At 37.5% G+C, this 13,963-nt stretch overlaps 1 protein-coding gene across 5 annotated transcripts in view; it reads right to left on the reverse strand.

The window, feature by feature from the left end:
• The window catches only part of Vav (Vav guanine nucleotide exchange factor), a 385,659-nt gene that overhangs the window by 227,936 nt on the left and 143,760 nt on the right, over positions 1 to 13,963 (reverse strand). For 4 of the 5 annotated variants that reach the window (XM_068383125.1, XM_068383126.1, XM_068383123.1 and 1 more), the window contains exon 6: positions 6,855 to 7,025. In XM_068383125.1, coding sequence (XP_068239226.1) covers positions 6,855 to 7,025 — 171 coding nt within the window. Of the gene's footprint in view, positions 1 to 6,854; positions 7,026 to 9,251; positions 9,306 to 13,963 lie in introns of all 5 variants that reach the window. The other variant, XM_068383124.1, reaches the window with a different exon arrangement.

Consider the following 13,963-nt stretch of genomic DNA (forward strand, 5'->3'; position numbering starts at 1 on the left):
CTCGTATTTAATGTCTGGCTTGTGCCCGTTATCGTAAGCGTCTTGCTCGTGCTCGCGATAGCAAGCATCTAGTTCATGATCGTGAGCATCATCTTGTGATTGTGAGCTTATACCTCTTGATATAAGCTTTTAGTTCTAGATCGAGAGCATCTAGCCTGGGATAAGGGTTCATCGCTCGTGATCATCTAGCTCTCGATCGCAAGCGTCTCGTTTGTGATCACATAAGTATAGTTCATGATCTTTACCACAAAACACTCGTGGTCATGATCACGAGAGTTTTGCTCATGACCATCATCACAGTTGCAAGCGTCTCGCTTACAACTGCGAGTGTGTAACTCACGACCGCGAGTATAAGTGATTGTGGCCACAAGACGCTCATGATCACTATCAAGAGCGTCATGCATGAGCATGTAACTCACTGTCGTGAGCGTGAGCATCTAGGTAGTGATCACGAGTGTTTAGCGCATGATCGAGATCACAAGACACTTGAGATCATGGCCACGAGCGTCGTGCTTTCAGTTAAGAGAGTATGTAACCCATGCTCATGAGCGTGATCACGATCTGGAGCATCTCGCTCGCGATCACGAGAACATTATTCAGGGTTGTAGAGACTGGCATCACAATTAGTCACGAGCGTCTCGCTCGCGACTGTGAGCATGTAATTCACGCTCGTGAGCGTGGGTGGGATTGTGAGCATGGGTGGGATTGTGAGCGTCTCGCTCGCTATGACTTTAACGTTTTCAAGGATTGTAGAGATTGACGTCACAATCATGGTCACGAGTGTCTCCCTCGCGACCGTGAACGTGTAATTCACGCTCCTGAGCGTGAGCGTGTAATTCACGCTCCTGAGCGTGAGCGTGTAATTCACGCTCCTGAGCGTGAGCGTGTAATTCACGCTCCTGAGCGTGAGCGTGTAATTCACGCTCCTGAGCGTGAGCGTGTAATTCACGCTCCTGAGCTTGAGCGTGTAATTCACGCTCCTGAGCGTGAGCGTTTTGTGAGCATGAGCATCTCGCTCGCAATCACTTGAACATTCTCAAGGGTTGTAGAGAGCGATGTCACAATCATGGTCACGAGAGTCTCGCTAATAACTGTGTAACTCACCCTCGTGAGCGCTTGCGAGCGTCTCCCTCGTGATCACGAGTATCTAACTCGTGATCACAAACGTCCTCAAAAATTGAGAAGGGACTAGTGTCACAATCGTGGTCACGGGTGTCTCGCTAGTGACCAAGAATGTAACTCATGATCGTGAGCCTGAGCGTCCTCAAGAGTTGAAGAAAGATTAGTGTTGTAATCATGGTCATGAGCATTCCGTTCATGATCGTGAGCGCTAAAGTGAGTGGAGACCACGATTGGTCATAAGCTTATGACCGTGAGTGCATAACTCACGATCTTGAGCACGAGTACAAACGTGTGTAAAGGTTGTGTAAAGACTCTCCCTCAGAATGATAATATCTTACACCTGGAAGCAAACCTCCGAGCAGCACTCTGTTGCCTACAATGTGTTCCATCTCAAATGAAGGTTAACAAAGTGTTGCCAGAGAAAAAGATAAGGCTTAATTCTAAGTTGTCCCAGAAGGGATTTCCCCGACAGGAATCCTGCTGGAGTAATCCCCCGAAGGGAAAAGCGAACAGGAGTTTTTCTTCAAGAAAAACGTTGAGATCGCGATAACCTACGATCCTGTGATAGTAGCGTTCTCTGTGGCGATCATTGATCGTCACAAAAGACACCTTAATGGGTGTCTAACATCTGACTGACCAGGAAGACAAGGTGATGAGTCTCGTCCCTGCGATCAATAAACAGAATAAATTTCAAACTCATCATTGGATTGTCGTGAACAACATCTTGACTGACCAGGAAGACGAGGTGATGAGTCTTGCCCCTGCGATCATTAAATAAAAGGAAAGTCCATCAATTGTCGAGCACGCCATGGGTTGACGATTGTCCTTGATCTCGCAATTCTCAACAGGCGGAGTTGAATATGCGGGCTGAAACATTGTCTTTAGGGAGAGAAAAAAATTGCGGAATATTAAGAAACGACAAGATCAGCAAAGGCGAGAAGACTTGTCGTCAGCAGAAGACGAAGGGCGAACGGGAGGTAGAATTAATCGACAGCTAAGATGTCAGCCACAGCTACAGCCACCAACCTCGCAACCCGATGTCATTTAGCACTGAGGGAAAAAGACAGAGAGAGAATTAAAAATTCCTCCCCCTCTGAGGGGGAAGAGAAAACCCCTTAGAGGAATCCTCAGCGCCAAGGAAACAAACATCAAGATCCGAAACCGCCACATTACTCTGGAATGGAGTGTCACGTTAAAACTCAAATCATATCTGAAGAGAAAAAAATGATCGTAAAGTAATAATGGTAAATATCTAAGCCTTGAAGGGAGAGAGAGGAGACGTCCGCTCTCTACTAGCCAAAAGTAAAAAGTGGCGTGGTTCATTAAATCGTGAGTAGATACAGGTGGCTGGGTACCCTCCAACCAACCCCTATCTACCCACTATTCATGGTTAGTAGGGTTGCCACCTTGCACTTAAAGTCTAATGGCTGCCTTCCAGCTTTCGCCGAAGTAATATCCAATATAAATAGCGGAAGGTTTGTTAGTATGGGAACAAATAGGAATACACTAAAATAGCCCTTACATAATCATGACTAAGGACTAAAATCACAAGTATTTCAGTTGTTAGAGGAGTGAGATAAGGGAATCTCTGTCTCTAAGTTGGGGGGGTGTCAGGGGGGTTTGAGCAATGCCTTAGGTAGGGAATGTCATCATTGGCTAGAGAGAGTGGTGTGATACTAGATGATAACATAAAAACAGGCTTGAATATCTCTAAAACAATAAGGAATAAAGGATATACTCACAAAGACTTCGTTGGTTGCCTGAAGAAAGAAGGAGGTGGCTAATATCAGGAAGGGGAAGAGCTTTTTTTAGTGAAATTTCCCAAGTGTGATACACGACTAAATCCTGTAGTCTTTTGTGGAATATACGGATGACTTAAACTTCCCTATGGTTTATATTTGTAAATGATGTACCTGAGACGTCATCGTTTGTAGTACTGGGAAGGTTTTAACATCAAGCAATGTCATCTAGCAAAGGTTTAAACCCAAGTCTAAAGGACTTTTAATGTTAGGTTTTTTTAAATGTTATGACCTCAGTCCAGATTCCATATTGTACAAAGTAATAGTCTAAAACTGAACACAATTTCTTGATATTTCCGTCAAGGAACCTCCACTTATTCAAATTGCATCAAACATTCACAATTTGATCAAATTAGGTACAGTAAATGAGCAATATATTTGACAAGAAATGTATCTTTAATTGCATAGTTTGAAAACTAGAGGGTTATTGGGTCCTTTGACCGGATAGTCCTGCATTGGATTCCTCTCTGGTCACAGGATATTTGTCTTTGCCTACACATACACTGGATAGTCTAGCATATTCTTTACACATTCTCCTATTTCCTCATACACCTGACAACACTGAGATAACCAAAAAATTCTTCTTAACTCATGGGGTGTTAAATACTGAACTGTAATCATTCAGTAGCTTCTTTCCCCTTGGTATGGGTAAAAGAGGCTCTTTAGCTATGGTATGCAGCTCTTTAGAAGGCCACACCAAAATCAAACCATTGTTCTCTAGTCTTGGGTAGTGCCATAGCCTTTGTACCATGGTCTTTCACTGTCTTAGTTTAAAATTCCCTTGCTTAAGGGTACACTCAGGAACGCGTATCTGGGACGTCATCATGTGTAGTACTGGGAAGGTTTTACCGTCATCGTAGCGAAGGGGTTAAACCCAGTCTAAAGGACATAATGTTAGCTGTTTAAATGTTATGACCTCAGTCCAGATTCTATATTGTACGAAGTAATAAAGTTTGAAACTGAATACATGTTCTTGATATTTCAGCTCAAGGAACCTCCACTTTTTTCAAATTGTATCAAACATTCACAATTTGATCAAATGAGGTACAGAAAATGAACAATATATTTGACAAGAAATGTATCTTTAATTGCATAGTTTAAAAACTACAGGGTTATTGGATCCTTTGGCTGGTTAGTCCTGCATTGGATCCCTCTCTGGTCATAGGTAATTTGTCTTTGCCTACACATACACTGAATAGTCTGGCCTATTCTTTACACATTCTCCTATTTCCTCATAAACCTGACAGCACTAAGATAACCAAAAAATTCTTCTTAATTCATGGGGTGTTAAATGCTGCACTGTAATCATTCAGTAGCTACTTCCTCCTTGGTAAGGGTAAAAGAGACTCTTTAGCTATGGTATGCTGCACTTTTAGAAGGCCACACCAAAATCAAACCATTGTTCTCTAGTCTTGTGTAGTGCCATAGCCTCTGTACCATGGTCTTCCACTGTTTTGGGTTAAAATTCTCTTGCTTAAGGGTACACTCAGGCGCACTATTCAGTTCCCTATTTCCTTTTCTCAATAGGCTATTTTTTCTTGTTGGAACCCTTGGACTTATCGCATCCTGTTTCTCCAACTAGGGCTGTAGCTTACCTAGTAATCATAATGATGATAAGAAGTATAACTTAAGGGATTCAGGTTTGTGTAGTTGGGGAATATAAAATCACTTTTAAAATATGTGATTTATTCTTACGCGAATACAAACCTCGTCCTTTAAAGGATACTTGATCCATAAGAGGGAGGAAGTTCCTATAACCCCCAAAGGTAATTTAAAACCCTGGGTTGTCAGAGCACTGAGACTTGTAGAGGAGAGGGAGGGTCGACTATTAACCTGAGAAAAGCTTCTCAGGCAATAGGCTATGTTTCTGTCAAAAAATGGGCAGTCCATGGAGGAACCTACATCTTAAAAAGGATATGATGTTTGAAATGTATGATCAATTTAAAAAAAATGGGTTGTATACATTCCGCTCGTAAGGAGGATGGGAAAGATACTCCTATATTCACATGAATAAAAAATGTGCTCGGTATGGTAGCTTACTTGCATCAAAATCCAATCTAGCAAATAAAAATACCACTGCCGATGCACCACTAAGGAGGGATCAAAAGGGCAGACATTCAAATCTCTCATACTAGACTTACGTAGCGACTGCTATCTTGGACGATATGTTTCTTGTCTTTTGAAAAAGTCAGGTTCGCTAAATAACCTGATGAGCAGCTACCAGTGAGAACGTGCCTAGGGACATGTAGGTATACTCCCACAGATAGTGGGCCATGAAGGTTTCCAGACTTCGGCCTTCAAAACTTGTGCTACAGACAGCTTCTTTGTCAAGGCTAGTGTTGATCCAATCCCCCTGATATCTGGACTGGGAGCTTAAGCAGGTTCCTCCCCATCGTAAGCTGACGTAAGTTGATGGTTTCTCAAAGCTAAAAGGATATATTGTTCTTGGAGATCTTCTTGGATTTCCTTGTGCTTAGAAGGGCAGTCCCCTTCAGCTAATGCCCCAGTGCCCTCACAGGACAAAGAAGCAAATCATCCGAATCACTGGCCGCATCTTTAGGGAGGAAAGGGAGGATTTGAACCTAGAACCTAGGGTCATGAATGGCAGGTTCTGAATCTTCACAACAAACTAAGGAAAGAGAGACAGAACCTTCTTCCATTCCTAAGTATGACTGACTGATGACAAGAAATTCCATGAAGTTTGCCTACTCGTTTTGACAAGACCACGCCATAGAGGAAGATAATCTTGAGTATCAAATCTTTATGACCCGTGCCTAAAAGGTTAGTCCAGGCTCTCTTGAGGGATTTGAGAACTTGGGTGACATCAAACGCAGTTGGCTTGAGTTCCTTAAGAGGACAAGACTGTTCTAAGCTCCTCACAAGCATAGAAAATTCACACAAATAGGAAAAGTCTGAGCTCTTAGGTACATGGCTAAGAGGAGGAGGAGGGCAAGGTTATTTCTTCTCCTTGTCAAAAGTTGCTGTCGAGTAATTCTCGGCTGGTGGCAACACCACCATAAAAGAGGATGATCACTGATCTTCTCGATATAGCATCCGGTGCTCCCTCAGAAGGTGGGGCAGCAAATGAAGAAGGCACAACAGCAGAAGTTTTGGGGGTCCTGGCTCTGGTTCAGACCTTCAGCACTTTCTCTGCTGACGGAACGCCATCCATCCCTAAGGCGGTCAACAAGGTCATTAGATCCAGTCCCTGGAAACGTCATTGTCAGCTATTACAGCAGTGGGCTTACTTTGAGGTGAAGGGCAGGGAATACAGTATCACCTTCAGCTCTAGAGGAAGCTGAAGAAGGTGCAGCAGTTCGAGCACAGTACGCAAAGAAGTGAGAGTCAGAAGACTTCTTCGGTTTTGGATTAAACACTGAAGCTAAAGTATCCATTTCAGCTTTGTTCTTATTCCTCCTGCTGTACTCAGACCACTAACCTGCACTCGTTATAGGGGGATAACAGCAAAAAGTTCTTCATCCTGCAAAAGGGTAAAAAAAATGGGGATCCATATCCTGCAGGCTAATTGCAACCAAGTTTACCAAGCTAACACACGTGCTTTTGTGTGGATTCTCTATAACAATCAATTAACCTGGAAAGAGAAAAGAAAGTGTACTGGAGAAAACAGCCAAGCTTTATTTAACGCAGAGAGTACATTCGTACTGCTCTGCAACTAAAATCAAAGTGGCTACTCAGTGTGTCGGCTAGGGGACGAGGACATCCCAGTCACCTGCCAATAGCTACTGATACCTTGCTATAAATTTTAGCAGCCGAGTTCCAGCTATACTGTAAAGATACTTCTATTAAAGGATGAGGGTTTGTATTCTTGTAAATCCAATTTTTAATCAATTTCACAACAGATGGCATACTAAAAAAGGAAGCACTGAATGAGAAAAAGTTTGAAACGTCCTTAGTTGGTGTACTCAAACTTACAGGTATAGTACTGAAGATCTTTTTACACTGTTCCTCTCCTATGACCTCTCTTAAAGGTCTATAAAATTTATCGGTAAGCATTTCCAATGCATCTACGTAATTATGTTCGGTTTCCACTAATTCTTCCAAGCACAAATCTCGTTTTTCTCGGGGTTTATTTACAGGAACAACCTGAAAATACAAATAATTGTGAGAGAGAATTTCTTCAACATATCTATGTATAATTTATATTAGTTTGGATATCAAAATTAAATATCACTGATAAGCATGAATAAACAGCTGAAACCTTAACCATACATTAAATCATTCAAAAATCTAATCCTGGATGCAGTCATTATATAAAATTGAAGACATCATCATATCTAAGTTCAAAACTTGACAAGCAAAAGCAAAGTAAAGAATAAATCCCTACTTAGCTAAATAGCAATGATTTCCTTTAAAAGATTATTCTATTTCTAATGAATAAATAAGATACCATATGGTAAGAGAAGCATGCATGAAAAATAATTCAATTATGCATTCCTAAGTTTAAGTCCTCAATAATTGTGTGCATGCATAATGACTTATAGTGTCCTACAATGTTAAATGCTTAAAATTCATATACAGGATATGTGACACTTACTTATACAGTACTTATGATTATGAAAATTTACACCTCTTTAAGGCCTCAAATAAAAAGAGCTTAGTTGTAAAGTTCTGTCTGTTTCATTTCTTTAGTCAATATTATCTTTTCCTTTTCAATATCTTTCCAAAACCCAAGTTTGGATGCATTAATGTTCCTACTTTACAATTTACATTCATCCTGACTGCTGTAACTAACAGTTCAAATTGTTAGCCTGAAATGCTTGGCTTTTACCCACAGCGCTTTATTTTGAATTATGGTTTGTATTTTCTGTTCACATATTTTGAATTTTGTATCTTGTACCTTATTGATTCCTATGAAAATTAAGTATTATTCTTTTTTTTCTGATAACAGATTTTCTGCTTGGTACATTTTACAATATCATTTTAGGGTTCCTATGCTTTCAATTAGTGAACTTTCATGATTATCATGCAAAGTATAGGTTAATACATTCTGCCTACATATACTCCCAACAAGTCTAGTATCAGAGGTTCTCCAACCAGTGTTACCGATACTGATTTATACAAGTTAAGGAGGTTTTAATGTTGTTCTAAGCTGTTTTCTAATGGGATACATACTCCTAATTGCAAGTGAACCAGCAATCTTTCAATTTTATTCAGCGTGCTATGAAATTTTTTAATTGTCTTTCTCTATTGCTTTCTATTTTCTCACGTCCAAATCATGCAAAGGGTTAAAGACCACATCCCTAAGAAATTACAAAAGTGTTTGAGTATCATATACACTGCATATGCCATATAGTTTGTATAATATAAACGAAAAAGGCTCAAGGCATCTTAACAAGCACACTACTTACCCTTTACAAATTATATAATTACAAAAAAACAATGACAGTGTAGAATTAGCTTTTAATAAAATTATAAACAATGTTTATTTGCCCCTTGCATGCAAAGTGACACTAAACTAAAGAGGGTTTGTAATTGTGTGTGAGAGAGAGAGAGAGAGAGAGAGAGAGAGAGAGAGAGAGAGAGAGAGAGAGAGAGAGAGAGAGAGAGAGAGAGAGAGAGAGTGGGTACAATATCATTCTTTTACTCAAGTTACTAATTTATTGACATACTGAAAATAGCTATAAAAATTTATGAGAATCTTTTCCAAGCCTCCCAAAAATATGGCAAAAGAGAAAACACTTAACAAGCTTGTTACTGTATGACAATGTGTTTCAGATACACCATTCATCAGACCTTGGCTGTGAACACCTTGAGTCTCACTTATTATTTCCATAGAATCAAACACTTAGCAAAATGGAAGCTAATTACTTCTATTGAAAGTAACCATTTCCCAAAACATGGAAATTGGAATAACATAAACATGCTGGAAATAGGATAAAGTATATGATTCTTATTGGAATAATGTTTTCTACAATACAGTAGTCCTAAATCTGTCATGTTTGACAACCTGTGTATTTACAGGTCTACTTTAATTGTAAGCGGTGGACAAAGAAATTTTTCCATTCACAAGTCAGACACGCAACAAACCAACCCAAAGACTTCTCTTGTGAGGCAAAAAAGCAATAAAAAAAGGCATTTCTTTACTTGTAAGATCTAAACAACACTAACCAAACAAAAGCATTTCCTTACTTGTAAGATCTAAGCATGCAATAAACAAATAAAAGAATTTTCTTATATATAAGATCAAAATAAGCAATAAACAAGCACAGCAATTTCTTTACTTGAAGTGGCAAACAAGCAGAAATCCTTGTAAAAAAAAAATCTCTAAAAATAAAATCATTAGCAAAATAAGCTACAAATCAAATATACCTCGTAATGTAGTATATCATCAACAATTTCCTCGTAATCGTTTTCTTCGCCCCACTATAAAACATGCAATTAACACTATTAGACAACAGTATACAGAAAGGCTTTAAAAAAAAAGAAGAAAAGTTAATAGGGTAAAACATTCTCATGCCTGTCCAGACAAGTTCAACATAAAGGCATTAGAGACTATGATTACAACATGCTATACAGTAAATACATATAAATTCAGTCTATATACAATCAATACCACAATTTTTAAATACTTCGCTATATCTGATAATAAAGCAATAATAAAATGCTCATAACTTCTTCCAAGAACATGTAAATGAATCCTAGAAAGATTAAATAATTTTCTATCGGGACAAAAACTTTATCTATTAATACACTGATGCCTCTCGATACAAAGGTTTCTGTATACAAAAAATTCATGATGAGAAATGAGATGTGAAGATTTTTTCACCTCACAATATGAAAAATTTTAATGTTACAAAATAAGATTCGCCCGTCGCCAAAAACAATTTTAAAATTTGCATGCGCCAGACTTTAAACCTGTCACCATCGTCCTACTTTCCCATTGGTTACCTCCCTATCTTGATGCTAGTTACTGCAGTAGTATCCTGCTCTCCTATATTATTTCAATAGGTAAAATTTCAAGTTAAAAAACATAATGAACAGTACTACATTATGTGCATGTACGTATGCACAATGCTACTACGCATATCAAAACATTAGTGATATATTTCTCTATCAATTTGGTAAATGAATAACATATCGTAGCATATTTTTTACTTCTAATGTCACGACTATATATTTATAATTAATTTATATCAATAAGAACATTTTAAATTTTAAAATAACACAATGAACCGAACTGTATTGTATGGGCGATTGCACAATGCTACTATGCATATCAAACACATTAGCAATATATTTTTCTTTCATTTTGGTGAATAAATAACAGATCGTAAAATTTTTTTCCCGTCAATGCCATGATTATTTTTTTTTACAATTAATTCGATATCACTAAGTACATTTTTAACCCTTTTACCCCCAATACTATTTGGAACTTTCCAACCCTTTACCCCCAGGCATTTTTTTTCAAGCATATTTTGCAATATATTTTTTCTAAATTGCTCTTAACAGCCTTAATTTTCATCATAGAGAGGTCAGGTTGGTCTCATTATTTTGGAAAAATGCCTAAAGTTTTTCATAAAGTTTTCAAAAATTTGCAAAATAAAAATTAAATAGCAGTTATTTGCAAGGACGTAACAGTACGTCCATGGGGATAAAGGGATGAGTTTTGTGAAATGTACAAGTACGTCCATGGGGTTAAAGGGATGAGTTTTGTGAAATGTACAAGTACGTCCATTGGGGGTAAAAGGGTATTATATATATATATATATATATATATATATATATATGTATATATATAATATACAGTGAACCCTCGCTACTTCGCGGTTCGACCATCGCGGATTCACCACTTCGCGGATTTTTTTCATAACCCATGTAGGCCTTATATACATATATTGCGGATTTTCCGGAAATTTCGAAAATACCGCGATGTGACCGATGTTGCGAGATTGGAGAAAGTAAGGAAAATTGAATCATGAATGATTTTCAATATAAATGAAACTTTGAGGAGCAACAAAGATATCATTTGTTAGAGAGATAGAGAGAGGTAAGGAATGGGAGGTAGTGAAAAGTAGCCCAGAGAGAGAGAGAGAGGTAGAGGTAGAGAGAGAGATAGATAGATAGAGAGAGAGAGATAGATAGAGAGAGAGAGAGAGGTAGAGAGAGAGAGAGATAGCGGGGGGTTTAAATGTAATAAACAAAAAAAATTGATAGGTTATAACACATTGGTGCTTATGTAAGATCAACTGTATACTGTAGACGGTTTGAATAAGTTAAGAAATGGTATAAACGATACTTTGTTAGTGTATTCGTACACACTCAAGAGCGGCAGCTAGATGACAGCTGATCTAATCACAGCCAAAAGTAAAACAAAAGGAAGTCAACAATACTCGATTTTTAAAACACACCCGAAATTTAAAAACAAAAGTACACGCTTTCTTAATGTGCAATTAACTATTTAAAGAGTGGCAATTTTCTAGAATAAAATGGTATTTCCCAAAAAATAGTGATTTGCTGATGAAATCGGATGCCGTATTTTTAGCTATGATTGAAACGGATGTAGACTCGGCCTAATTTTTTTGTTTAGTATTTAATTGACACTATGAAAACTAATTTTAGTTTCTTCATCTAAATGTAAGTATTGTATAACACGAACAGAGAGAGAGAGAGAGAGAGAGAGAGAGAGAGAGAGAGAGAGAGATCAGCTGTTGTAATCAAATGGCGTGTTTTTGTTTTGTGAGAATTTCATTGCCACGACTATAACAACAACATACTGTACTGAACTTTACAGTATTATACAGACTACTGTAATATGATAAAGTAAAATATTTGTAATAACCTATTTTATATGAAATGGGGCTATTTCATTTGTTTAAAATTTACATTTACTTACGTAAAACAACTCTCTTTCTCTCTCTCTCTCTCTCTCTCTCTCTCTCTCTCTGTAAATTGTTTTCCTGCTTTGCTACGTATGATTTTATATAGATACGGTAAATAATATTTGTAATAACATATTTTCTAAAAGCTTTTACTGTAATATCATTATTTATCACTTTCATCATGCGCGTTAAATGCCTTCGTTTGTTTATTGAGCGTACTTTATGACGCCGTCGTTTCAGGCGGCGTCATAAAGAAAAAAATTTCATTTGGAAGTCCTAAGAAAAATTAAGAAAAAACATTGGTAATAACAAAATTAATATACTGTACTGAATAATCAATATAATAGATGCAAAAACTAACCTTTACATATATGTGTAAATGCGTTTGTTTCTTCATTATAATCAGAGATAAACGTAAACAAAACATTGGTTGCCATTTTTTATCGTGCTTTTTGGCATGTTTAGGAAACCCATGATACAAAGTCGCCTTTAATATTTGTGCCTGTTTTAGTTTAGGGTACTGTAGTACATGCATTAAGTGTTTTGTACATTAAAGGGTAGTTTGTTAACAGTACTACGTACCAGGGAAGGTTTTAAAAGTCTGAATATACATGTTAAATAAATAGGTAAATATGGTGTCACTACTTCGCGGATTTTCACCTATCGCGGCCGGGTCTGGAACCTATCTACCGCGATAAACGAGGGTTCACTGTATATATATTATATATATATCTATATATATTATATGTATACATATATATAACATATATATATATATATATATATATATAGATGACCGCGGAGGTAGCAGCAGTATGAAGCTTCATCTGTGATGGAAATGTGGGAGGTTGGCCTGTGGCACCATAGCAGTACCAGCTGAATTCGGCTGAGTCCCTGGTTAGGCTGGAGGAACGTAGAGAGTAGAGGTCCCCCCCCCCCCTTTTTTTTTTTCTTGTTGATGTCGGCTACCCCCCAAAATTGGGGGAAGTGCCTTTGGTATATGTATGTATGTATGTATGTATGTATGTATGTATATATATATATATATATATATCTCTATATCTATATAAATTTATATATATATCTATATATATATATATATATATATATCTATATATATATATATATATATATATAGATGACCGCGGAGGTAGCAGCTGTAGGGGACTCAGCAGTATGAAGCTTCATCTGTGATGGAAATGTGGGAGGTTGGGCTGTGGCACCCTAGCAGTACCAGCTGAACTCGGCTGAGTCCCTGGTTAGGCTGGAGGAACGTAGAGAGTAGAGGTCCCCTTTTTTGTTTTGTTTCTTGTTATCGGCTACCCCCAAAATTGGGGGAAGTGCCTTTGGTATATGTATATGTGTGTGTGTGTGTGTGTATATATATATATATATATATATCTATATATATATATATATATCTATATATATATATCTATATATATATATATATATGTATATATATATATATATATGTATATATATATATATCTATATACATATATATATATATATATATATCTATATATATATATCTATATATATATATATATCTATATATATATATATATATCTATATATATATCTATATATATATATATATATATATCTATATATATATATATATATATATTTATATATATATATATATATACAGCATATCTATATCTATATATATATATATATATATGGCCGCGGGGGTATAAAAACAAGAATAGCGCCAACGTTATCCTTGCGTATCGTAAGAGGCGACTAAAAGGGATGGGACGAGGGGGCTAGGAACCTCCTCTCCTGTATCTACATTCTGTGAGACATCGACAAAGAGATGGAGCTGGGGGGGAGAGTGACTGCTCCCCGCACTCTAGTTTTGGGGTGTTTGAATGTGCGTGGATGTAGTACGATAGAGAGTAAAAGATGTGAAATTGGAAGTATGTTTAGGAATAGAAGGATGGATGTATTGGCCTTGTGTGAGACGAAGATAAAAGGAAAGGGTGAAGTGATGTTTGGTGAAATGTCTGGTAGAGTGTCTGGGATTGAAAGGGGAAGAGCGAGAGAGGGTGTGGCTTTATTGCTGAGTGAATGGATGACAGGTAAAGTAGTGGAATCGAAGGAGATATCATCTAGGTCAATGTGAGTAAGGGTTAGGTTGGGTAGGGAATGTTGGGCGTTTGTCAGTGCGTATGGGCCAGGTAGTGAGAAAAG

This window comes from Palaemon carinicauda, chromosome 11 (genome assembly GCF_036898095.1).
Source record: "Palaemon carinicauda isolate YSFRI2023 chromosome 11, ASM3689809v2, whole genome shotgun sequence".
Classification (NCBI taxonomy): Eukaryota; Metazoa; Arthropoda; class Malacostraca; order Decapoda; family Palaemonidae; genus Palaemon; species Palaemon carinicauda.